The 24,351-nt window shown below is 35.6% G+C and overlaps 1 protein-coding gene across 13 annotated transcripts in view; it reads left to right on the top strand.

The window, feature by feature from the left end:
• Nucleotides 1-24,351, top strand: part of R3HDM1 (R3H domain containing 1) — a 167,532-nt gene that overhangs the window by 74,417 nt on the left and 68,764 nt on the right. For 11 of the 13 annotated variants that reach the window (XM_055572721.1, XM_055572723.1, XM_055572714.1 and 8 more), the window contains 4 exons: nt 14,442-14,483; nt 14,933-15,022; nt 18,914-19,028; nt 20,036-20,114. In XM_055572721.1, the coding sequence (XP_055428696.1) occupies nt 14,442-14,483; nt 14,933-15,022; nt 18,914-19,028; nt 20,036-20,114 (326 nt within the window). The remainder of the gene's footprint in view (nt 1-14,441; nt 14,484-14,932; nt 15,023-18,913; nt 19,029-20,035; nt 20,115-24,351) is intronic. The other 2 variants (XM_055572719.1, XM_055572722.1) reach the window with 2 other exon arrangements.

Raw genomic sequence — 24,351 nt, 5'->3', positions numbered from 1 at the left:
CTCACTATGCTTAATTTCTAGCTTTCAATTTAAACTGAGAAAGATGTGACTCTTACCTTCTCTTGAAGACTTGCTGCTGCTGCTGCTGCTAAGTCGCTTCAGTTGTGTCCGACTCTGTGCGACCCCATAGACAGCAGCCCAGCAGGCTCCCTCGTCCCTGGGATTCTCCAGGCAAGAACACTGGAGTGGGTTGCCATTTCCTTCTCCAATGCATGAAAGTGAAAAGTGAACGTGAAGTCGCTCAGTTGTGTCCGACTCTTCGCGACCCCATGGACTGCAGCCTATCAGGCTCCTCTGTCCATGGGATTTTCCAGGCAAGAGTACTGGAGTGGGGTGCCATTGCCTTCTTCCCTTGAAGACTTAGATGTAGGATTATTAACTGGCCTGATTTCAACATCGTTGTGTTTCAGGGAATAGGGGTCCCTGGGGAGAGGGAGAAACTGGAAATGACTGTCTAGTTGGCAGAGCAGTCAGAACACACACCACATTTATTGGTTAAGCTTGCCATCTTACGTGGGTGTGGTTTGAGGCACCCCAAAATAATTGCAGTGGTAACATCAGAGGTCACTGATGACAGATCACCATGACAAATAAAATAATAATGACAAAGTTTGAAAAATTGTGATAATTGCCAAAACATGACAGACACAAAGAGAGCAAACGCTGTTGGAAAAATGGTGCTACTTGAAGCAGGGTTGCAACAAACCTTCAATTTGTAAAAGCACAGTATCTGCCAAGCACAGTGAAACGAGGTGTGCTTGTATTACATTTTCTGCCATGTCTCTTGTGTTGCTCTTGGTGGTAAACACAAAAACGTTCTGATGACCACTATTGAATCATGGCTCAGTGGTTCATACTGCAGGAGAATTTCATGCAGTCCGCAAACACTTACTGAAAACATATTCCATGGCAAGGAAATAGTGTAATAAGGAAAAATGGGCTTGGTCTCTCATATCACGTTCCATATAGCATGGTGAGTATAAAGACTGGGAAGAGGAAAAAAGAGAATATGAGAGTTCGTTTTATGTTAATCCACTGAAATACTGTATTCCTTGTTTATTCAAATGTTTATTAAGATTTTACTTTTACGTGGATATATTTACTCTGCTTGGAGATTTTGAGGTTCAAGATGCCTCTATGCAAGGTATCTGGCAAGGGGTTTACAGTTGAAATAATGTACACAGAGATTTAAGTAATGGAAATTAGGAATGGAAGTAGATAAAATTAGAAAAATTTTTTTGTTTTAATATAAATAAGTCAACTCTTTTAAGAATGAAAAGGGAATAGTGTCTTGTTAAAAAAACTCTGTTTTATATAGTTACCTCTTAATATGGAGTTACCTATTATGAAATGCCTTTTTTTCTAAGATAGTAGTAGACATTTCATCTTCTTTTTCTACCTCTAAGATACTTCCTGAAGGTTTCATTTTAAACAGCAACTATTATTTTTACTCAAATTTACATGTATGTGCTGATTAAAAGTGACTTAGGAAAATGGAAATGTTTTCTTAAGAAAGCAAACATTTCATCTGTTTCCAAATCTTAATTTCCTGACCATCCTTTTAGTATTTTATTGAGGAAAACTAATTTTTGAATGAAGGGATGTCATAGTATAAAATTAATATAAAGAACTCTTATGATTTTCTACTATTTGTTAAAGATATTATTTATATAAACTGTTCTTTTATCCATTTGTTCACTGATATGTGATCCAAACTTAGATGATTCCCTGGTGCCAGAGATTGCACGGATCTATAAAACAGAGATAAGCACTACTGAGTATCTCGGGAATGGACTCAGACTGTGCCATGTGATGCTACCTTAAAGTTAGAATAACCTCCATCATAGCTGGAGTAAACTTTAAATTATTGTACCTTTTTTGATTTTCTTATCTGGGTGCTCTCCTGTCAGGCCTCATCTTTTTTCATTTTATTTTTTGTTTACCTCCATCCATTCATTCATGTGCTCACTTGAGAAGACTTAAGTTCTATCTTCAGAGAATAAATGGTTCTAGAAACTGTAAAGTACAAGAGGACAGTTGCCCAAGGTGCCTTTTTTTTTTTTAATGGAGCATATGTATTATGTGGCCAGTTTCTTCACTCTAACTTGGTTATAAGACTGAAACCATTCCTCACTCTGCTTTATCATGCTGAAGAATCATCTGAGGGGGAGGGAGATGGATGCTGAGTTGTCGCATCAAAGGAAGCAGCATTATTCTAGCAGTATCCATCCTTGTTTAAACCGTCCACTGTTAGAGGTTTGAGGTTACATGATATGCTTCATGTTCATAACTGATGTGCTGGAGAATTGGTGTTGAATTTATAGCAGCAGCAGTACAGAAAATGTGATGTTTTTTATGCATGTCAGTAAAGGAATGACCTGTTCTTGTTCTATAGAGAGTGGAAAATGGAAGTCAAACACCCTTTGTATTCTAAAACAGGGTCTCAAACATTTTGTAATTTTTATGTATATATTGTTAGGAGTCTTGGCGCTGTTAGTTAATCTGTCTTTGAATACAGTGTTTAATATAGCACTCAATAAATGATGCCAGTTGTCAGTGGATGAGTAATCAACTAATAGCTCTGCTAGTAATTGATTTTTTCTTCAATAAAGCTACATAAGCCATGATAATAATAACAATAATATCATCAAGCTGGAGAGAGGCCAGCAGACATTAGACATCTCCTTGAATGTTTCCAAGCAGATATTATCTTAATTAATAGAAAGCTCTTTGACCACTTCTTGTATAAATAATTTCACTTGTATGACAGTGTTGATTGTGTTTTTTATTCAGTTTTATTAGGGACTATAATCTTTTAAGAATTTTTATGACTACTTTGTTAAGAATTATTTAGAGTTAATTCAAGCAATCCGTCACATTAATCTCAAGAAGTTCACTTTCCCACATAATTGCTATGGAGTTCTGAATTGTTGGTATGGTCCCAAATAATTATACAAAGAGTTTTTGATTAGCAATGTTTCTGTTGCCACACACACACTATTCCTATAAATGAATTCAAGTAAAGTAGCAGAACACAAAGTCAGCACACAAAAATCAGTTGGATTTTTATATATAAACAGTGAACAATCTGAAAAGGAAATTGGAAAAGCAGTTCGATATGCAGAAGGATTAAACAGAATAAAATACTTAGGAATTAACTTAATCAAGGGGGTGAAAGATTTGTTCAGTGAAAACTACAAAACAATGCTGAAAGAAATTACAGATGACATAATTAAATTGAAGTATATTCATTGTCTTGAATTGGAGACATCAGTATTGTTAAAATGTTAATACTGCCCAAAGTGATCTACAGATTAGTGCAATTCCCATCAAAATCAAATGTCATTTTTGCAAAAATAGAAAATCCCATTCTAAAATTCATGTGGGACTTCAAAGGACCTGGAATAGTCAAAACATTCTTGAAAAAGAACAAAACTGGAGGGGTCAGTTCATGACTTCAAAACTTACTACACAGCTACAGTAATCAAAGCAGTCTGGTGCTGGCATAAAGACAGACATATAAACCAGTGGAATAGACTAGAGAGCCCAGAAATAAATTCTTGGATATATGATCGGATGATTCTTGATAGGAGTGCTAAGGCAATGAAGAAAGGATAGTCTTTTTTAAAATGGTGCTGGGAAAACTAGATGTCCACAGGCAAAAGAATGAGCTTGGACTCTTACCTAAGACCATATATAGCAATTAACACAAAATGAATCAAAGACCTCTAAGAGCTATAAAACTCTAAATTTCTTAGAAGAAAACACTGGAAGAAAGCTTCGTGACTTGATTTTGGTGATGACTTCTTAGACATAACAGCAAAGGGGCCAGCCAAGAGAGCTTTCTTAGTCCCCAGGCCTGCCTCTAAGACGTCCCGCTGCCCAAGATGCCTGTTAGAAACTGCACACCCAAGAGGAAAGGGACCCATAGTGCCAGAGCTGCTGGACCCATTTATAAAGTCAACAACTTTAAGAAGGGCAAAGGCTGAAGACTGCAAAACCACAAAAGAGACTGAAGAAGGTGTGGGGTGAGACTGCCAAGATTCTGCATCTCAGCAAGCTCCCAGGTGATGCCAGTATTACCCATTTACAGGTCTGTGGGCAGTACGTCGAACAGCACTGATAACAAGAAAACACCTGTTAAGCTGTGGAAGCTACTCCTATCAAATGATTAGTGAAGCCATACACCTGCCCCTTGGCATCTTCCAGGATCACAGGCCCTGTGTGATGCCCACAGCGAAAACCTACATTGCAGAGAAGACATGCTGATCTTGTCCCCACAGAGTGGGAGGAAAGTTGCTCGAGCAGCTCACTTGTACCAGAGAGAGAATGGTATTTCTAAGAAAAAAGTCAGCGCTCAGGTCTAGGGCAAAAGTGTTTATTGATGGCCTCAGGGTGGCTGGGTTTCCATTTGAAAACTGCACACCTTTGTGAAAATTACCTTTACCGCCACCATCCTTCATGAACCTGAGGGAGAAATACCCAGAGGAAGGATGCCCTCTGATGACATTTCTTCCAAAAAGGATCCTGAATTGGCTAGAAGAGCTCAAGGTTATGACCAGCCATTTTGGCGTTAGAGTCATAGAACTCAAGAGTCGCAACTCAAAATTGAGCCCCACAAACCTGTTTTTCAGAAGCTTATTTCAATGAATTGCCAGTGTCACCTGGAGATCCAGGGGCACAGGCAGGACTCAACCCTAGCCTTCTACCTTTGTGTACTTCTGGAGCACCATGCTGCCCCATTCATGATCTTTCCCAACCTTGTTTGGGCCCAACTCCCCTAAAACTAGCATCTGTGTTTCAGTGCATTTTACAGTGAACTCCGACTTTTTGAGTCTTGTATAAGTTTCAACATTTGCTGAAATGAGGACACTCCAAAGGGCCACCCTTGGAGTGGGACTTGCTTTTAATTTTTTGAGACTTGACTGATGAGAGCCAGATAAGACACCAGATTGATCTTAAGTTGGTTGGATTTGAAAGTGTTAAGTAAAGTGTTTCTCCGCCCGCCCCCCCCACCCCCACCCCCCCCCACACACACACAAATAAACCACCAGTTGGTTCAGGAAGATGCTCAGTGTCTTTATCAAGCTGGTAAGGGGTGAAGACTTGGGACATGTGAATCTTACTTTATCTTGATTCATGCCACAAGAAGCTTTCTTTAGCTGAAAGCTGTTGTGGAGACTTATTCCAGGATGGCTAACGGAGCTTTATTAAGCAGTATATCAACCATGAGTTTTCCAGAAGTGTCGAAAGTGTTCTGAAGACCATCTTGCAGTTTGCCCCAAGCCACCCAACTTTCTTTGCTGAGAGGTTGTACTATTCTGTGAAAGATGCTGGCACAGACGACTTCATGCTGGTCAGGATTGTGGTCCCTTGAAGTGATATTGATCATGTAACATGTATTGGGTTGGCCAAAAAGTTGGTTTAGGTTTATGCGTATGTTATAGAAATGCCCTAAGGAACTTTTTGCCCGACCCAGTAGAAGAGATGTTCAGTCAAATGTATCAGAAGACTCTGGACCCAGTAGTTTCAAATGACATGAGAGAAGATCATCAAAGACTACTTCTGACCATTGTGGGCCAGTAAGAGGGATCTTTTTAATGAAGCCATTCAAACCTAATCCTTCAAGAGAAGACTGACCCACATACAACAATATTAACCATCACCTAAGGAAAAAGCTTTTTACTGAAGACTATGTCAGGGTAACGTATTTGGTTTGCACATGTGGTTATTGCCTTAACTCCAGTGTTATTTTTTTCTCTATGTACAATCAATGTAAAGCTTTATCACAGTATTTTAGTAATAATTCAGTGTTTATTCTCACTGATCTCGTGTTCTTACTCTAATCAGTATCAAAATTTGGTACTCTTGATTAGCATAATGAAGCATGATTCACATTGTTCTTTTTCTAATCGGAATACCAAATTGGAGGAAAAAAATCACAATCTCTTAAGAAGAGGTGGGGGGAAACATAGGACAAACGCTTTACAACATTGAATTTGGCAGTGATTTCCTGGCTGTCACACCACAAACTGGCAGTTTGGACTTAATGAGAATTTAAAAAATGTTTTACAGCAAAAGACTATAAATAGAGTAAAAAGACAATCCATAGACTAAGAGAAAATATTTGCAAATCATTTGTCTGAGAAGATATTATAACCATAATATATAGAAAACTCCTAAAACACAACAACAAAACCCCAAACAACCCAATTCAAAAATGGAGAAAGGATTTAAATATACACATTTTCAAAGAAGCTATACAAATGGCCAGTAAGTACATGAATAGATACTTAGCATCACTAATCACTATGGAAATACAGATCAGAAATATGAGATACTATGTTATACTATTAGGAGGGCTACTATCAAAAAGTAGAAAAACAAGTGTTGGCAAGGATGTGGGGAAATTAGAACTCTTGTGCACTGTTGTTGGGAATTTAAAATGATACAGACATTATGGGAAACAGAATGGCCGTTCTTAAAAAAATTAAAAATAGAGTTAGTGTGTGATCCAGCAATTACACTTCGGGATATATACCAGAAGAATTGAAAGCAGAATCTTGAAGAGATATTTGTACACCCGTGTTCATAGCAGCATTAATCACAATAGTTAAACATGGAGTCAAGCCAAATGCATTTATCTTGAGATAAAGAGATAAGCAAAATATGGAATATGCATACAATGGAATAACATGTAGCCTTAAAAAAGAAAGAAATTATGTGATATGCTGCAACATGGATAAACTCGGGGGTTATTATACCAACTGAAATGTCAGTCATTAAAAGATAAGCACTTTGTGATTCCACTAACATGAGGTACTTTGATTCAAAATCAGAGACGGAAAGTAGAATGGTAGTCACCAGGGGTTAGAATGAGAGAAGATGGGGAGTAATGTTTAATGGCTACAAGATGAAAAGAGTTACAGATATGGAGTGTGTGGATGGTGACAACATTTTGAATATATTTAAACTGAACTGCACACTTAACAATGATTAAAATGGTAAATTTTATATGTACTTCTCCACAGTAAAAAAAAAAAATGAGAAGGAGACTTGGCTTGGGCTGAGCTAAAATGCAAATATATATAGGCCACATGGGAGGTGGAGGGGTGGAGCGGAATGGGGGTGGAAAAGTGAAAGGCATGCTTTAAATAATAAAATCCACTTTAGAAATAATTCATTCTTATTTAAAACCAAACTTCTTTTCTCTGTTGTGTTTGCATGTATGTATGTGGCAGATTTTCTGGTATTTATTATGTAATTAGGATCTTTTGTCATTTGATATGAAATAAGTGATTTTTATTGAATAATGCCACTTTGGCAGTTTATGCTTTACTTATGTAGTAGCTTTCTATTGCTGCATAACATACCACCACAAACTTAGAGGATTAAAACAATGTCCAGTTGTCAACTCATAGTTATGTAAGTTGGGAGTTCGGTTGAGCTCAACTGAGTTCTCTGCTTAGGGTTTCTCAAGGCTAAAAGCAGAGGTGTTGGCCAGGCTGGGGGCCCTTAATCTGAAGACTCTGGAGAAGAGTTTGTGTTCACGCTCATACCAACAACAGCAGCGCCTTAGTGTTTGGCAGCTGGAGGTCTGAGGTCCGTGTTTCCTGGCTGACTTTTGGCCACAGGCCACTCTGTGCCCCTGGAGGCTGCCTGTAGCCCTCTTCTGTCCCCTCTGTCTTCAAAGCCAGCAGTGCAGTGTCAGGTCCTTCTCACCCTTTGAATCTGGCCTGCCGCCTCCCTCCCAACCAAAGAAATTTTAAAGGGCTTGCTTGTTTGGGTGAGACCCAGCTGAATTATCTCTATCTTAAGAGCAACTGACTTGGTACTTTAATTACATACGCAAAATTCTTTCACAACCTTATTTAGATTAGCATTTCATTAATTTACCAGAGGAGGGAAATGTTAGAAGGCTATCTTGAGAATTCTGTCAATCACAAATAGTATTTGACTTACAAGAAGGTTTTGTTTATAGGTGTGATATAAAGTGCACGGGACTAAGATTCTGAAGATCTTGGGTTCTGTTTGACTATTCAGTAACACTGATCCTGGACTGTAAGGCTCAGTAAGTAAGATCCTGGACTGTAAGACCAACATCTGTGTCTTATTCATCTTTATAAGCCTACTGTGTGGCACAGAGTCTGGCATGTAGCAGGAACTTAGAACATGTTAAGTCACATTGAGATAATTTTACCTCTCTGTGGTTTAATCTTCCTTCATCAAAGAGCTCTTATGAGTTAAAACGGAGACGGTTAAATTAGCATGTGTAAATCTATGAAAATTCTAAGCCATTACTATAGGGACAGTGTACAACCTCCCCAGAGCCCTTTTCTTTTTTCTTTTTTAAAAATATTTTTTTATATTTATTTGGTTGCACCAGGTCTTACTTGCAGCGTGTGCAATTTAGTTCCCTGACCAGGGATCAAACGGGGTCCCCTGCATTGGGAGTGGAGTCCTAACCACTAGACCACCAGGGAAGTCCCTCATTTTTTAAATCTATCATTTTACTGAACTTTTTCAAGAACTTTGAGAATTAATACAAGTAGTGTGAACTTTTATACAAGGGAAGTAAACTGACATAACTTGACTAGGATCACCTACTCATAAGCAAAACTAGAAATTTGAATCCAGTCCAGCATATGAATGCAGTTTTTACTTGCCAGTTAATGATTTTTTTCATTAAAAAATAAAATTTTAAGAGAAAGTGATGTGCCATTGATACTTAGTTTAGAACTGTAAGGGATTAAATCAGAAGACTGAAATAAATCATAAATTGTTTTCCTTAGAGCTTATTTAGTCATGTGTATTTTGCTCATATTCATCTATTGATTTTTCTCCTGTTTTTTTCTGTAAACCCTTACTTTATGTAACATAGCCTCTTTTATTTATTTTTTTTAATTTTATTTTATTTTTAAACTTTACATAATTGTATTAGTTTTGCCAAATATCAAAATGAATCCACCACAGGTATACATGTGTTCCCCATCCTGAACCCTCCTCCCTCCCCATTCCATCCCTCTGGGTCGTCCCAGTGCACCAGCCCCAAGCATCCAGTATCGTGCATCGAACCTGGACTGGCAACTCGTTTCGTGCATGATATTTTACATGTTTCAATGCCATTCTCCCAAATCTTCCCACCCTCTCCCTCTCTCACAGAGTTCATAAGACTGTTCTATACATCAGTGTCTCTTTTGCTGTCTCGTACACAGGGTTATTGTTACCATCTTCCTAAATTCCATATATATGCGTTAATATACTGTATTGGTGTTTTTCTTTCTGGCTTACTTCACTCTGTATAATAGGCTCCAGTTTCATCCACCTCATTAGAACTGATTCAAATGTAATCTTTTTAATGGCTGAGTAATACTCCATTGTGTATATGTACCACAGCTTTCTTATCCATTCATCTGCTGATGGACATCTAGCTTGCTTCCATGTCCTGGCTATTATAAACAGTGCTGCGATGAACATTGGGGTACATGTGTCTCTTTCCCTTCTGGTTTCCTCAGTGTGTATGCCCAGCAGAGGGATTGCTGGATCATAAGGCAGTTCTATTTCCAGTTTTTTAAGGAATCTCCACACTGTTCTCCATAGTGGCTGTACTAGTTTGCCTTCCCACCAACAGTGTAAGAGGGTTCCCTTTTCTCCACACCCTCTCCAGCATTTATTACTTGTAGACATTTGGATCGCAGCCATTCTGACTGGTGTGAAATGGTACCTCACAGTGGTTTTGATTTGCATTTCTCTGATAATGAGTGATGTTGAGCATCTTTTCATGTGTTTGTTAGCCATCTGTATGTCTTCTTTGGAGAAATGTCTATTTAGTTCTTTGGCCCATTTTTTGATTGGGTCATTTATTTTTCTGGAGTTGAGCTGTAGGAGTTGCTTGTATATTCTCGAGATTAGTTGTTTGTCAGTTGCTTCATTTGCTATTATCTTCTCCCATTCTGAAGGCTGTCTTTTCACCTTGCTAATAGTTTCCTTTGATGTGCAGAAGCTTTTAAGGTTAATTAGGTCCCATTTGTTTATTTTTGCTTTTATTTCCAATATTCTGGGAGGTGGGTCATAGAGGATCCTGCTGTGATGTATGTCAGAGAGTGTTTTGCCTATGTTCTCCTCTAGGAGTTTTATAGTTTCTGGTCTTACGTTGAGATCTTTAATCCATTTTGAGTTTATTTTTGTGTATGGTGTTAGAAAGTGTTTCATTCTTGTACAAGTGGTTGACCAGATTTCCCAGCACCACTTGTTAAAGAGATTGTCTTTAATCCATTGTATATTCTTGCCTCCTTTGTCGAAGATAAGGTGTCCATATGTGCGTGGATTTATCTCTGGGCTTTCTATTTTGTTCCATTGATCTATATTTCTGTCTTTGTGCCAGTACCATACTGTCTTGATAACTGTGGCTTTGTAGTAGAGCCTGAAGTCAGGTAGGTTGATTCCTCCAGTTCCATTCTTCTTTCTCAAGATCGCTTTGGCTATTCGAGGTTTTTTGTATTTCCATACAAATTGTGAAATTATTTGTTCTAGCTCTGTGAAGAATGCTGTTGGTAGCTTGATAGGGATTGCATTGAATCTATAGATTGCTTTGGGTAGTATACTCCTTTTCACTATATTGATTCTTCCAATCCATGAACATGGTATATTTCTCCATCTGTTAGTGTCCTCTTTGACTTCTTGCACCAGTGTTTTATAGTTTTCTATATATAGGTCTTTAGTTTCTTTAGGTAGATATATTCCTAAGTATTTTATTCTTTCTGTTGCAATGGTGAATGGAATTGTTTCCTTAATTTCTCTTTCTGTTTTCTCATTATTATTGTATAGGAATGCAAGGGATTTCTGTGTGTTGATTTTATATCCTGCAACTTTACTATAGTCATTGATTAGTTCTAGTAATTTTCTGGTGGAGTCTTTAGGGTTTTCTATGTAGAGGATCATGTCATCTGCAAAGAGTGAGAGCTTTACTTCTTCTTTTCCAATTTGGATTCCTTTTATTTCTTTTTCTGCTCTGATTGCTGTGGCCAAAACTTCCAAAACTATGTTGAATAGTAATGGTGAAAGTGGGCACCCTTGTCTTGTTCCTGACTTTAGAGGAAATGCTTTCAATTTTTCACCATTGAGGATAATGTTTGCTGTGGGTTTGTCATATATAGCTTTGATTATGTTGAGGTATGTTCCTTCTATTCCTGCTTTCTGGAGAGTTTTTATCATAAATGGATGTTGAATTTTGTCAAAGGCTTTCTCTGCATCTATTGAGATAATCATATGGTTCTTATTTTTCAATTTGTTAATGTGGGGTATTACATTGATTGATTTGCGGATATTGAAGAATCCTTGCATCCCTGTGATAAAGCCCACTTGGTCATGGTGTATGATCTTTTTAATGTGTTGTTGGATTCTGATTGCTAGAATTTTGTTAAGGATTTTTGCATCTATGTTCATCAGTGATATTGGCCTGTAGTTTTCTTTTTTTGTGGCATCTTTGTCAGGTTTTGGTATTAGGGTGATGGTGGCCTCATAGAATGAGTTTGGAAGTTTACCATCCTCTGCAATTTTCTGGAAGAGTTTGAGCAGGATAGGTGTTAGCTCTTCTCTAAATTTTTGGTAGAATTCAGCTGTGAAGCCGTCTGGACCTGGGCTTTTGTTTGCTGGAAGATTTTTGATTACAGTTTCAATTTCCGTGCTTGTGATGGGTCTGTTAAGATTTTCTATTTCTTCCTGATCGAGTTTTGGAAAGTTGTACTTTTCTAAGAATTTGTCCATTTCTTCCACGTTGTCCATTTTATTGGCATATAATTGTTGATAGTACTCTCTTATGATCCTTTGTATTTCTGTGTTGTCTGTTGTGATCTCTCCATTTTCATTTCTAATTTTATTGATTTGATTTTTCTCCCTTTGTTTCTTGATGAGTCTGGCTAATAGTTTGTCAATTTTATTTATCCTTTCAAAAAACCAGCTTTTGGTTTTGTTGATTTTTGCTATGATCTCTTTTGTTTCTTTTGCATTTATTTCTGCTCTAAGTTTTAAGATTTCTTTCCTTCTACTAACCCTGGGGTTCTTCATTTCTTCCTTTTCTAGTTGCTTTAGGTGTAGAGTTAGGTTATTTATTTGACTTTTTTCTTGTTTCTTGAGGTGTGCCTGTATTGCTATGAACTTTCCCCTTAGGACTGCTTTTACCATGTCCCACAGATTTTGGGTTGTTGTGTTTTCATTTTCATTCGTTTCTATGCAAATTTTGATTTCTTTTTTGATTTCTTCTGTGATTTTTTGGTTATTCAGCAGCGTGTTGTTCAGCCTCCATATGTTGGAATTTTTAATAGTTTTTCTCTTGTAATTGAGATCTAATCTTACTGCATTGTGGTAAGAAAAGATGCTTGGAATGATTTCTACTTTTTTGAATTTACGAAGGCTAGCTTTATGGCCCAGGATGTGATCTATCCTGGAGAAGGTTCCATGTGCGCTTGAAAAAAAGGTGAAATTCATTGTTTTGGGATGAAATGTCCTATAGATATCAATTAGGTCTAACTGGTCTATTGTATTGTTTAAAGTTTGTGTTTCCTTGTTAATTTTCTGTTTAGTTGATCTATCCATAGGTGTGAGTGGGGTATTAAAGTCTCCCACTATTATTGTGTTGTTGTTAATTTCTCCTTTCATACTTGTTAGCATTTGTCTTACATACTGCGGTGCTCCCATGTTGGGTGCATATATATTTATAATTGTTATATCTTCTTCTTGGATTGATCCTTTGATCATTATGTAGAGACCATCTTTGTCTCTTTTCACAGTCTTTGTTTTAAAGTCTATTTTATCTGATATGAGTATTGCTACTCCTGCTTTCTTTTGGTCCCTATTTGCATGGAAAATCTTTTTCCAGCCCTTCACTTTCAGTCTGTATGTGTCCCCTGTTTTGAGGTGGGTCTCTTGTAGACAACATATGTAGGGGTCTTGTTTTTGTATCCATTCAGCCAGCCCATAGCCTCTTCTAAGTCCATGTGTAGTGGTAACAGAAACCCTCTTAAATAAATTGAAGAAGTGAGTAAACAGAAGACAGAACCAACATGAGTCCTCTTAGCCAGTGCTGTCGGGTGCATTTGTGCGTGCCTCCGTACCATTTCTTCTCTTGAAGAAACAAAGTCATTTCTTTTTTTTTCTTCCGTTTTTCTTTTGTTGTTGGTACTGCTGATTTTTACTGTTGAATAAATCCAGGGTCAAAATCCCAAGAGTACAGTGCTTCTTATTTCAAGAACTTTGACTTCAAAATGGGAGACAGACCACACTGGTGCTATAGATTATTGTTTCTGCTGGTTCTACAAGGAAGGCCTTTTTGGATTCTGGAATGAAATGGTGGCTTTTTTTCATATGTGAAGCATACTAATCTAGGTATTAAAGATGTTGTTTTATGACTGGTATCAAACTGGCTCCTTGGTTTTAATGAGTTTAAGTGATAGATACCTAAGCCTTGTACTGTTTGGGTTTGGGGTTAGAGAGGTAGATTAGAAGGAGATGGAAGCAAAGAAAATCTTCCAGAGTCCAGTTCACAAGCCCTTCAGCTGTTTTCTCAGGCCAAAGCCTGGTATCACAGACCAGAGCCACTCACCCAAGCGGGTTCCCCAGTTGTGTGATTGATGATCTGATGGTTAAGCTGAACATGCATATTGGAACTTTGCTCACTTTTCTTCATTTCTACTTCATTCTCTTACCCTTGACCAAACAAATAGGATTCCGACTGATAAACTGGGGTTGTACTGTGAAGTACAACCAATACTACCAATAAGTCTAAGGCTTGGTGCAGTGATTTCTCTCTGGAAAAACTTAGAGATCATATAGTTAACCAAGAATATGGCTTCAGGGGAATTTTTAAGTTATTATGGAAAAGTTGTATTTAAGTAGTACTTCCAGTTAATGTAATTGCGATGAAATTTGCCCTTTTGATTTTGGCTTTTAGCACAGTGAAGTACAGTGCTAAAAAGGCTCAGTAGAGAAGTGGCGGTACTCTGATTCAATGAACATTTGAAACATTGTCTTCAGTATCATAAGTTTGGAACTTTGCTAGGCACAGCTACTTAAAATTCCTCAAGGTTTCTTGTGGGTCCCCCCCCCAACTTTCACTAAAGTGTAATATGTTACAGAATACAAACAATGTGTATTTTATTTTGCTACTAAGACATTACCTTATAATTCAGTTTAGCTCAGCCAACACAGAAATTTTGGCTGTTTGCTCATTTAAAGAACATGGCCAACTCACAGAAGGATTTTAGAAAATCTTCTATAAGTGTGCTTTTGGGAGGAATCAATATTTCTTTACTTGAAACCAGCTCTGATTTCCTCATTTTCTGTTCTTTGTGCAGTTAGTTTCTCTGTGGTTTAGGATTATGAACTAAGAAACAATTTTTCTGTTTCAATATGAAATTTAATGCAAATCTTTCTTGTGTATTCAGCGGCCATTGCAGTCATTTGGACAGACAGGAAAAAGGTCTAAGGTATAGTAAATATTTTGTGCTGGCATGCCAAGGGCCTTCCCTCATGCTTGATGAATCTTTGTTTTCATACAGCGCTGCATTCAGTTTAGTTTTGTCACATTTCGTTTGGGGCAGAAAGCTTATTTTGTTTTATTTGGGGTTTTTGTCTTGCCTAGTCGCTTTTGTGCATTGCTTTTATATCTTTAATGGTTCTTTATCTGTAGAGAAAATGGCTCTCATCATTCTTTGGGTTTTGAGATTGAAGTTATTCCCATTCTTGCTATTGCTATTATTTTTAAAACTGCAGTTATTGTTTTCCCTCATAACAAAGAGTTTTAATGGTATTTAATGATATATTTAACTTGCACATTTCACCTACATCTATACACAGCAGAAACTATTATAAAGAAACTTAAACTCTAGCCCTAGATTTATGAAATGTAGCGTTAATTTTAAATACTTTTCTTCAGTCAAGCTCAAAGTTAAAGCTAGTTCGGAGCCTTGCAGTGTGTGAAGAATCTCCACCACCCCCTACAGCAGAGATATCACAGGAGAACCAGGTAAAAAAAAAAAAAAAAAAAACACCACCAAAGCAATAAACAAAGCAAAACAATTATTATTCACAGATACAATGGAAAAGCCTGCTTCCTGGAGAATATTTTTTCATAATGTTAAATAAAAGTTGTATGTGCATGTACATGTGTTGTATATGTTTTTACTGAGTAAACTACCAGTAAGTCTAAGGCTTATAGTTAACTGAGAATATGGCTTCAGGGGAATTTTAAGTTATTATGGAAAAGTTATATTTCAGTAGTACTTCCAGTTAATGTAATTGCGAGGAAATTTTCCCTTTTGATTTTGGCTTTTAAAAATTTGTCAAACACCTCTTGAGTGTGAAGTGGAGACTACCCAAGACTTCTGCTTGATATGTATCATTATGCTTAACCTGAATGCATGGTGAAGCCAGTCTTCATAATAGCTTGGCTCTAATAGTTGTCTAATATTTCTTATTCCATTGTTTATAAAGTATAGAACTACTGAGGCTCAACAAATAGTTCAGTTTTTTGCTTTTTATATATTTTTTTAATGCTATGACTTTACTTTTCTATTAATCTTAGCTACAGATTGATCTTTGTCTTATGTTACACTTGTACATTTACATATAATTATTTTTGGACCCCCTTAACGATGTTTATTAGTGTGACAACTTTGGCTGTTTGTGGCTTGTTCTGCTTTAAGAGTTTAAATAACCCGAAGTCCCCCTGTATCCTAACAATTAGTTTCCAAAGAATTGAGGCAATATTTTGGTTGAGAGAGATGATTGAATAAAGGAGAAAGAGAAAAAAGAGCTATGACAGATTGTATACCCCCTTTTTTTAATGCCAGTTGTATGTTTGTTGATTCAAGCAGAGACTGTTGATGCTCTGCCTTGATGTAGAAGACGATGCCATCAAACATATACTATAAATACTGAAGGTAGTTGTCACATGTTTAGAATGTGTTATGTTTTTAAAAAGCACTATGTGCTTTTATTTTGTATAAGAAGATTTTTTAATAGATTATTGACAAAGTGTCAAGGAACATAGGGATCAAAATTTACTTTTGATTTATATTTAAAATCTTATATAAATAGAAGATAGTTGTTATGTATTCTATAAAAACAGATGTTTTTAAGCAATAAAAAATAAACTTCCAAAAAAATAGAAATATGCTCAAAATATTTTACTAAGAACGGTTGCCTGGAGAACATTTTCAGATGTTAACTTGGCTTTTGCATGCTTGTTGATGAGGCTGAAGAGTTATTTATACACTCTGAAAAAAATTCAATACAATTGTGTTTTAAAAAGTTTTAAAAAGCAGTTTTACAAGTTCTTTTGTACATATCAGAGTAACAAATATACCTGTTCACGGTTGAGCAGTAGGCAGTGTAATGGGGTTTTTTTGAAAATTAATTTCTTCATTTTGTTGACCAAAATGTTACACCATCAGCTCCATAGAATAACTTGTCCAAGGAGATTGAGGAAACGAGAAGAGTCAGACATTCATAAGACTGTTAATCCAGAAAAAGTGTCTTCTTTTTGAGAAAAACTGTAACAAACATGATCTTTGGTTTGATGTGGTACATTTCACCTATCTGAAAATTATTATAGGAGGTAGAAGGGAGGTGGGGGTTCTTATAGTACTACATAAATTTGTCTAGTGAAAATTTATGTAAGAAATAAATTAGTATGAGGAGAATATGTTGTATATTGATGTATATATTATTAAAAAAAAGCTGACTTGCAGCATATGCATAATGAATAAGCTGGTTATACCAAAATTCAGCTGTTCCACATAATATATTATTTCTCAATTTTTCTTGGATACAGTTAAATTTTTCTTTTGGGATAACAACCTCTTATTACCTTCTCTGAACAAAAGATACTCTTTTTAATAGAAAGTCTTTTTCCAAGCGTTGAGTTAACTAAATTGCACCTAAATGGGAATTGAAAAATAAATTATTTCTCATAAAATATACTAGCATCTAATCCTTGACAGCAGACACTTTCCAGCTAATAACGCTTGATTCAGAATGTGATTTTTGAGGAATTAATCTGGAATAAAACTCATTATTTGAAAGGTTGAGAGGCAATTAAAAAAGAGATGTCACTTGAGTCTGATGAGAGCTTATGAGAAGGAAATGACCTCAATAACTGATGTTAGTGACAGAGTGAAGAGTAAAGGAATTATGGCTGCCCATGGAGATAGTGCTATCATTTCAGTTATTTGTAGTCAAGAGAGTTTATGTATAAGGGCTTAGGCTTTTAAAATTAAAATATGTCTTGTTTATTTGCTACTGAAAACAAGGCCTCAGTACTAACTGAAGACAAGCCTAGATACATTATATCTACTAGATTTTTAAATACAGTTCACCTTGATAAAATAGTTTAATATCTGTCTAAATGTGCAATCTTTTCTTCCAACATTGATTTCATAGATTATCCTTGAGTAACAGGATAGAAGTTATAGTCAGGGAAACTTCTAAATATTCTACTTCTGAAACAGTTCTGGGATTCATTTTTAAGTTAAAAATATAAGGAAAGTAGACTAGAAAGTGAGTCATAATGAGAAAAATGACTGACGAATACATGAAGTTGATTAACGCATGAGGTTTGGTAAATAAGACAAAGGAGGGCATAAAGAAGATGTTTTGTCATTTTAGTGGAATTTGCCGGTGCCTCACTTTTGTCCTATATTCTGAGCACAACTTTGAACTAAGATGAAATAGGAATCAGAACTGAGAAAAGATAAAAATAGCAGTCAGAAACCCAATGGGGAGGGATACATATATACATATGTATATGTATTAGATCTGAAACTCTTCTGCCAAATACTATTTTTAAAATATATGTATATATATATGGGGAGAAAAATGTTTAATAGAAATCATGGTGGCTGCAAGTTTCAGAATCTTGAAATTTATATCCTTTCAGTATTGACTTACTGTGCCTACTGCCATCACCAACCGTCACCCAGAAAAGCGAAGTCATTTACTAATATTTCCCATCACTAAAGAACAACTGTATACAGCAACTTAGCCTACATCTAGATAGGCTACACCTTTATCTTTAGTAGAAATGTTCTGGAAGTTTGTCTGTCTGTCTTTATAACTTTGCCTGAATAATGAAAGCCATGTGATTTTTAACCTATTTCAGCTGTATTTCTAGTAATTCCTTTCTGTTCTGAAATTGCATGTAATGACATTGTTTTAAAAATGTAAAATTAGTTCTCCTTTTCAGTCTTAGACAATGGTTACTTTACAAGTAAATGTTACATATCACTAAGGGAATCAATCTTGTCTGAAATCTTTCTAAAACAACTTTGTGGCACTTAGAAGAGGAACAGTGATAGTAGACTCAAACAGGAAATAATCAAAGTTGGGATTTGGTTTTGAAGTTTTTACTTACAGTTTTATATGATAAGAAAATGAAGGAATATGAATTTAAAGTGGATACTTAAGAAAATTAGTTTTTGGTAAGTGTTAACCTGACACTCATATGTTCCTATTGTCATGATTGATGATAATTATCATACTTTTGTTTGATAAGGTATCTCCATTGCAAAAATAGGTTAAAAAGACCTTTGTTCTGATCCTCCAAGTGTTTTAAGTAGATTCATTGAAACTATTATAAAAAACATTTATTTTCTCTAAGATAATTTTTAATTGATATTTTCAATGGATATGTTTCAACTGATATATTCAGCTCAAAAAATTAATTTTAACATTTTTTTATCAAGAGTTTGATTAACATGGTAAAGCTACTGTATTTTCTTGCTTGAAGAATCTGGTTGGATAAAATAAAAACCTTTTTTTTCCTCCATGCAGTTTTGTTAATCAGCAATACAAATGTGGGGTATTAACCAAATCACTTTTATATTTTCACTTAATAACTGATTTTACCTTCCAACAGGAGAAAATTCAGATCCAGTTAACACAATCATTTGAAAAAGAGGAGAAGCCCTCAAAAGATGAAGCAGAAAAAGAAAAAGCCAGTGATAAGTTGCCCAGAAAAATGTTATCAAGAGGTTTGCAATTTATTTCTGTATTTTTTAAACAAAGGTTTTATTTCACCATTAATCCACCCTTTACCCCTTGAATAATTTTTATATAGTATATTTCTAATAAAAGTAATCCAGAACAGACTGAAGGGATGATGTAGTTCTGGGCAAAATGGCATGACACAGTTCTGAACATCAGATAATTTAGCCAAAAAACTGCATCTCATGTCAAAGTCACCAAGGAAGATAACTCATGATCATTTATTGGTCTTTCTATTTTTGTATCAAAATAATGGAATCACTATAATTTAAATGCTGATTCCATTAAAAAGATGTATTTTTAATTCCTTACGATACAAAGAACTAATGCCAAAATGTTTAGTATGCAGTAAGAATATTCTTGGAAACCCAAGATGTTTATCTTTCAGAGTGAATTTTAAAGGACTTTATCATATATCATTACAAGCCTATAAAAATGCTTTTTACACTTATAGACACAGTTATGTTGCCCAGTTTTATAAACAGCATAAGGATATTACATTTAAGGAGAAGAAATGTGAATATTTGTAAAAAAAAAAAAAATTTTTTTTTGAAAGCAAATTTTTTATGATACTCTTTCAGAGCTAAAGTTCCTGCATATCTCCAAATTATTAACTCCTTATATTTGCAACTGAACTAAGCAGACTCAGTTTGCTGTCTGAATCAGTTTTTTTGTTGTTGTTGTTAAATGAGTCATTTTTAAATAGAATTGTGGTGAGTATATAAAAGGATCTTTAAGAATTCAGAATAAAGTGGCACGTATGAGAGAAATTTTCTTTTTAAGAAGGTATATAAACATGCAGTTACATAAATCCATGTTCATTATATAGGAGTAGCAAAGTTGTGGTCATCTGAATTCATCATAAATTCCATTTTCCTACTTCGTCAGTTTTCATTGTGGGGCATCTCATTTTATTTGCTATGCATCATGTGTGAAGGGAAAGGAATTTGTTTCAAACAACTTTATACTGGGTTTTTGTGTTGTTGTTTTTTAGATTCCAGTCAAGAATACACTGATTCAACTGGCATAGATCTACATGAATTTTTAGTAAATACATTAAAAAACAATCCCAGGTAAAAATTAAATTTATAAGGTTTACATTGCTTCTAGAGTACCATAATTTTGTTATATATGTTTTCATTACTGAGTTAGAATAAGATTAGAATATTTGAAGTACACCAGAAACATTTCAGTTTCTTAGGGCTAAGATGTTGCTGGCCTCTATATACACATGTGTAAATACCTTTTTTGCATTATATATATCATGATATAAAGATAATTCATACTCTTTGTAGGAATTTTGGGAAATGAATCATTAAGATATTCTGGGTCTTAATTGAGATTAGAGTTATCATTAATCATGAAATATGAGAGAAATATACCTCATGATAAAGCACTCAGCCAAATTACTCAGTATATTCACTTATAACAAGTTTCTGGACTTAACTGAATACAGAATTTTTGTTTCTTCTTGCTTAGCTTATGAACCTCCAACCCAAAGATTTTTAAGGTGCTTGTTTGAGTCACTAACTAATTGTGAAATCCTTTGTTTTGCCAGGGTACTAGATAAATAGATTAACTTTTTGACAGGTCATCAATCCCATTGAGACATTCTTCCCAGAAAAAGGTTTAATCACAAAATATCTGACCAACCCATTCTTGGACTAGAAGCTTCAAAGGTTAAGAACCCCTCCTCTAGATGTTAGCTCCCCAGAATGGGAGTTAAAATTTGTGAAATTTTTAGTTCATTGGGTCGGCACATGTGATAAAAAAACATGAACAAGTCTCTTAGGTATTGCTGAGGCTTATCTCATGTCTTGCTTCAAGATACACCTTTAATTTCGTTCAGGATTTATTGTTTCAGTACCATCTTGATTTTCTATTTCACATTTAACTTTAATCCCAAATGGAGAACCACTAAAATGGAAAATAGTCTCCTTGTAGTAGGAAGTATAAGTGTGAAGTCAGTCAGCTCTGCATGACTTCTTTTTTTTTCAGTTCAAGTTGATTCCTCAGTGGTCCCAACTGAAATTAATCCATTGAACAGGTATTCGTTGGGTATCTATCATGTGCTAAGCATTGTGCTAAACATTGTAGATATAAGTGAGCAAAATATAATCTCCGGCCCTAAAATATTTACTTTCTATGTGTTAGGGAAAAAAGAAAACTCCATGATATATAATTAAAATAGAATAAATGTTGTAAAAGAAGTTTTTCAGGGTGCTATAAAAGCACAGTGATGGGATCTCACCTCTTAAGAGCATCTGGAAAGGCTGCACTAAAAAGATAATGCCTGAGCTGAATTTTGAATTCACAGTGCTTTAAATGGGAGCATGAGAACCTGAGAAGGACAAGAGCATTTCTAGGCCACAGCAGTGTGAGAGGGAGGTGGTATACCCAGGCAGACAAGATTGCACACTGGCTCTGGCAGGAAGGCATGTAGCAAGTAATTCCAGAAAGTGATGGGGAGGTTGTTGGTAAGGTATGAAGACAGACTCTTCAGTTGTCCTCAACCTAGATCAGTACCAACACACTGGGGTGGTTACTGAGTAAGAAGTGCTGATGGGAAGCTGGGGATGTGATGAACAATTAAAAATCATCTTCGCTGAGTTGTGGTAGTGCACCATTTGAGAAATACTGAGTTTGGCATGCTCTGTGGAGAAGTCATGACAGAATTTTGAATAGGGTAATACCAGAATGAGATGTGCATTTTAGGAAGATTACTTCATCAGTGAGGGGCCGAGAATCATGAGCAGGGACCGTGGGTAGGCGAACATAGAGAAGAACAGAGAGGAAAGGGCTTATTCGGAAGATGTTGAAGAATTAATCCCGTGGCAGGACTTGGTGATTATTTGGATATGGAAGAGTAGTGGTTTGTTAGAACAGCTGTTAGGTTTCCAGCTGGACTGATGGTTAATCCCATTAACAGGGGGAGTAATAAGGATAAGCCTGAATGAAGTAAGGCATGTTCTGTTATAAATAAATATAGTTTGAGGTGTCTGATGAAACGCTGTGGCAAGATGAAGTGTATAGCTCTGATTTTCAAGTAAATGAGCCTGGATGCTCTTACAGATTAGGAGTCATCAGTAGAGGTGACCCTTGCTTTGTGAGTTTGGCCAGCTAGATGCAATAAATGACAAGGATGAAACTCTATGGAAAAACACTATCTTAAAGGTAGAGGATAAGTAAGAGACACTGGGTCCTAAAGATTGCAGAAGAATCACAAGAACATTTGTCTTAGAAATCAGCCAAACGGCAACAGTTTCATTAAAGGTAAAATGAAGCAACCCATTAGATTAAGGAACTAGGAAGTTGTTGGCTACTTTAACAAGGCATTTCATTTGCTGTAGACTGGTGGAAATGAGACCTCAGTAGGTTAAGAGGAAGGTAGAAAATACATAGCTAGTTTGTGTAAAGAAAGATAGGATCCTAAACAGGTAGGATTTTTCTTTCTTCTGAACCCATAACAGATTCAGAAGAAATTCTAAAATATTCTTCTTTTGTGCAGTTTTCTGTTTTCCTCTACAAATGCAAAAGTTTTTACATTATCTGCATATGTGTTTTTGAAGTGTACGACTTAATGATTTTTAGTATATTCACAGATTTCGTGCTACCATCATTACAGTCAATTTATGAGCCTTTGCATCAACCTCCAAAAGAAATCCTTAACCATTTTGCTCTCACCTCCTTATGCCCTGAACCCTAATACTAGCTTGTCTCTACAGATTTCCCTTTTTTGGGTATCATCATATGAATGAAATCATATGTATGTGGTCTCTTGTGATTGGCTTCATTCACTTAACATATTTTCAAGGGTCATCCATGTCATGCAGCATGTATCAGAACATTAATCCTTCTGTGTTTGCATTTTTATTCAAAAAAATATGTAAGTGAACCATTCATATAATGGCTAATGAGTAAATACTAATGTCATTGTGGTTTACATAGTTGTAGCTAATGTTAAATTTTGTGAGAAAAACAATTTGCCTGATGGCTCTGTGTTCTCTCAATGAAACACAACCATTAATTGCCAGACATAGGTGGCACAAAATTAGTAATAAGTCTGGCAAATTTCCACTAGAACTTCAGAGCATTCTCGGTGTTAAGCAGATTTATTTTGAATCATACTAAAATCTAGTTTACATTTTATTTCAAAATTTTCCTTCAGGTCCTTAAATCTTGTTCTCATCCCAATGAATAAACTTAACTTCAGGTGTTAAATAACTGTTTATCTGTAATTCCTGTTTTAAGAAATACTTTCAAAAATTGTCATAAATAGTCATTACTAGATTAGAACCCAGGAACCTGCAGCTGCCCAAGATAGAGATTACACTCACTGACATGGTTTTTATACATGTTTTTGTATTGATTTTATAACCATTTTCTGTAAATTCTACAATATACTGAAGAAATATGGACAGTATAGGCAACTGTGTCACTAATGGAGGGGAGCAGCCCCATGGATAAATTCTAAGAGTATATGTTTTTAAGTAAGCAGTTTTGTTCTGGGGAACATCATGCAATTGTTCTGTGCTTGAAATATTTTCTGAGTTTACTTTTATTAGAGGTAATGTTTAAATCATCATATTTCTTGCCTGTTGCAGATATTTGACCCAGTTCATATAGAACACTGGGAAGGGGATGGTCAAAGCAAGCATTCTTGTTTTCTTCTTTTTTATTTGCCACTTGTGTACCAGCACATACTTTCTCAAAAGTCAGTTCTCGTATAATAACTAGAACACTAATAACTAAAAGATTATTGTCCCTTCATTTTAACTTCAGGTAGTTAATTGGTCAATTTGATTGAGATCTTTGTTTTTCTTATATATTTCTTTAATAACAGATAGCATGTATTGGTTTCTTTTAAAGATTATACAATGACAAGTTCTATGTGTGCCTATAAGTTCATGTGCTAATAAACCTATGCCATATGAAAATTAATTTATGGATCTGTTAGTTTGAGTACTGTATGTAATGGTTCTGTAAAGGATTATTAATTTTTGACTTATGGCCATTACCAAGATATCTAACCTTGATGACAGATTTGAAAATTTGGAAACTTGGACTAAGCTGTAGCAGATACAAGGCAGGAAGTGTAAATCTTGAGAACTTAGGAAAGCTATTTTTCTAACAAGTTTTACTTTTTGCTAACTAAAAATTTAGTAAACTAAGTAGGGGAACTTAATAGTAAGTGGTCCAGGTAATAATAGAAAATCCTCTGCAACCCATAAATCTACATATAAAAGGGGAAAAAAGCCTGAATTTGTATCAATTACTAATAAAATTGTTAGGTTTTTGTTTTCTTTCATG

Source organism: Bubalus kerabau, chromosome 3 (genome assembly GCF_029407905.1).
Source record: "Bubalus kerabau isolate K-KA32 ecotype Philippines breed swamp buffalo chromosome 3, PCC_UOA_SB_1v2, whole genome shotgun sequence".
Classification (NCBI taxonomy): Eukaryota; Metazoa; Chordata; class Mammalia; order Artiodactyla; family Bovidae; genus Bubalus; species Bubalus kerabau.
Note: the sequence above shows the minus strand (reverse complement) of the source record. Positions and strands in the feature narration are given on the sequence as shown.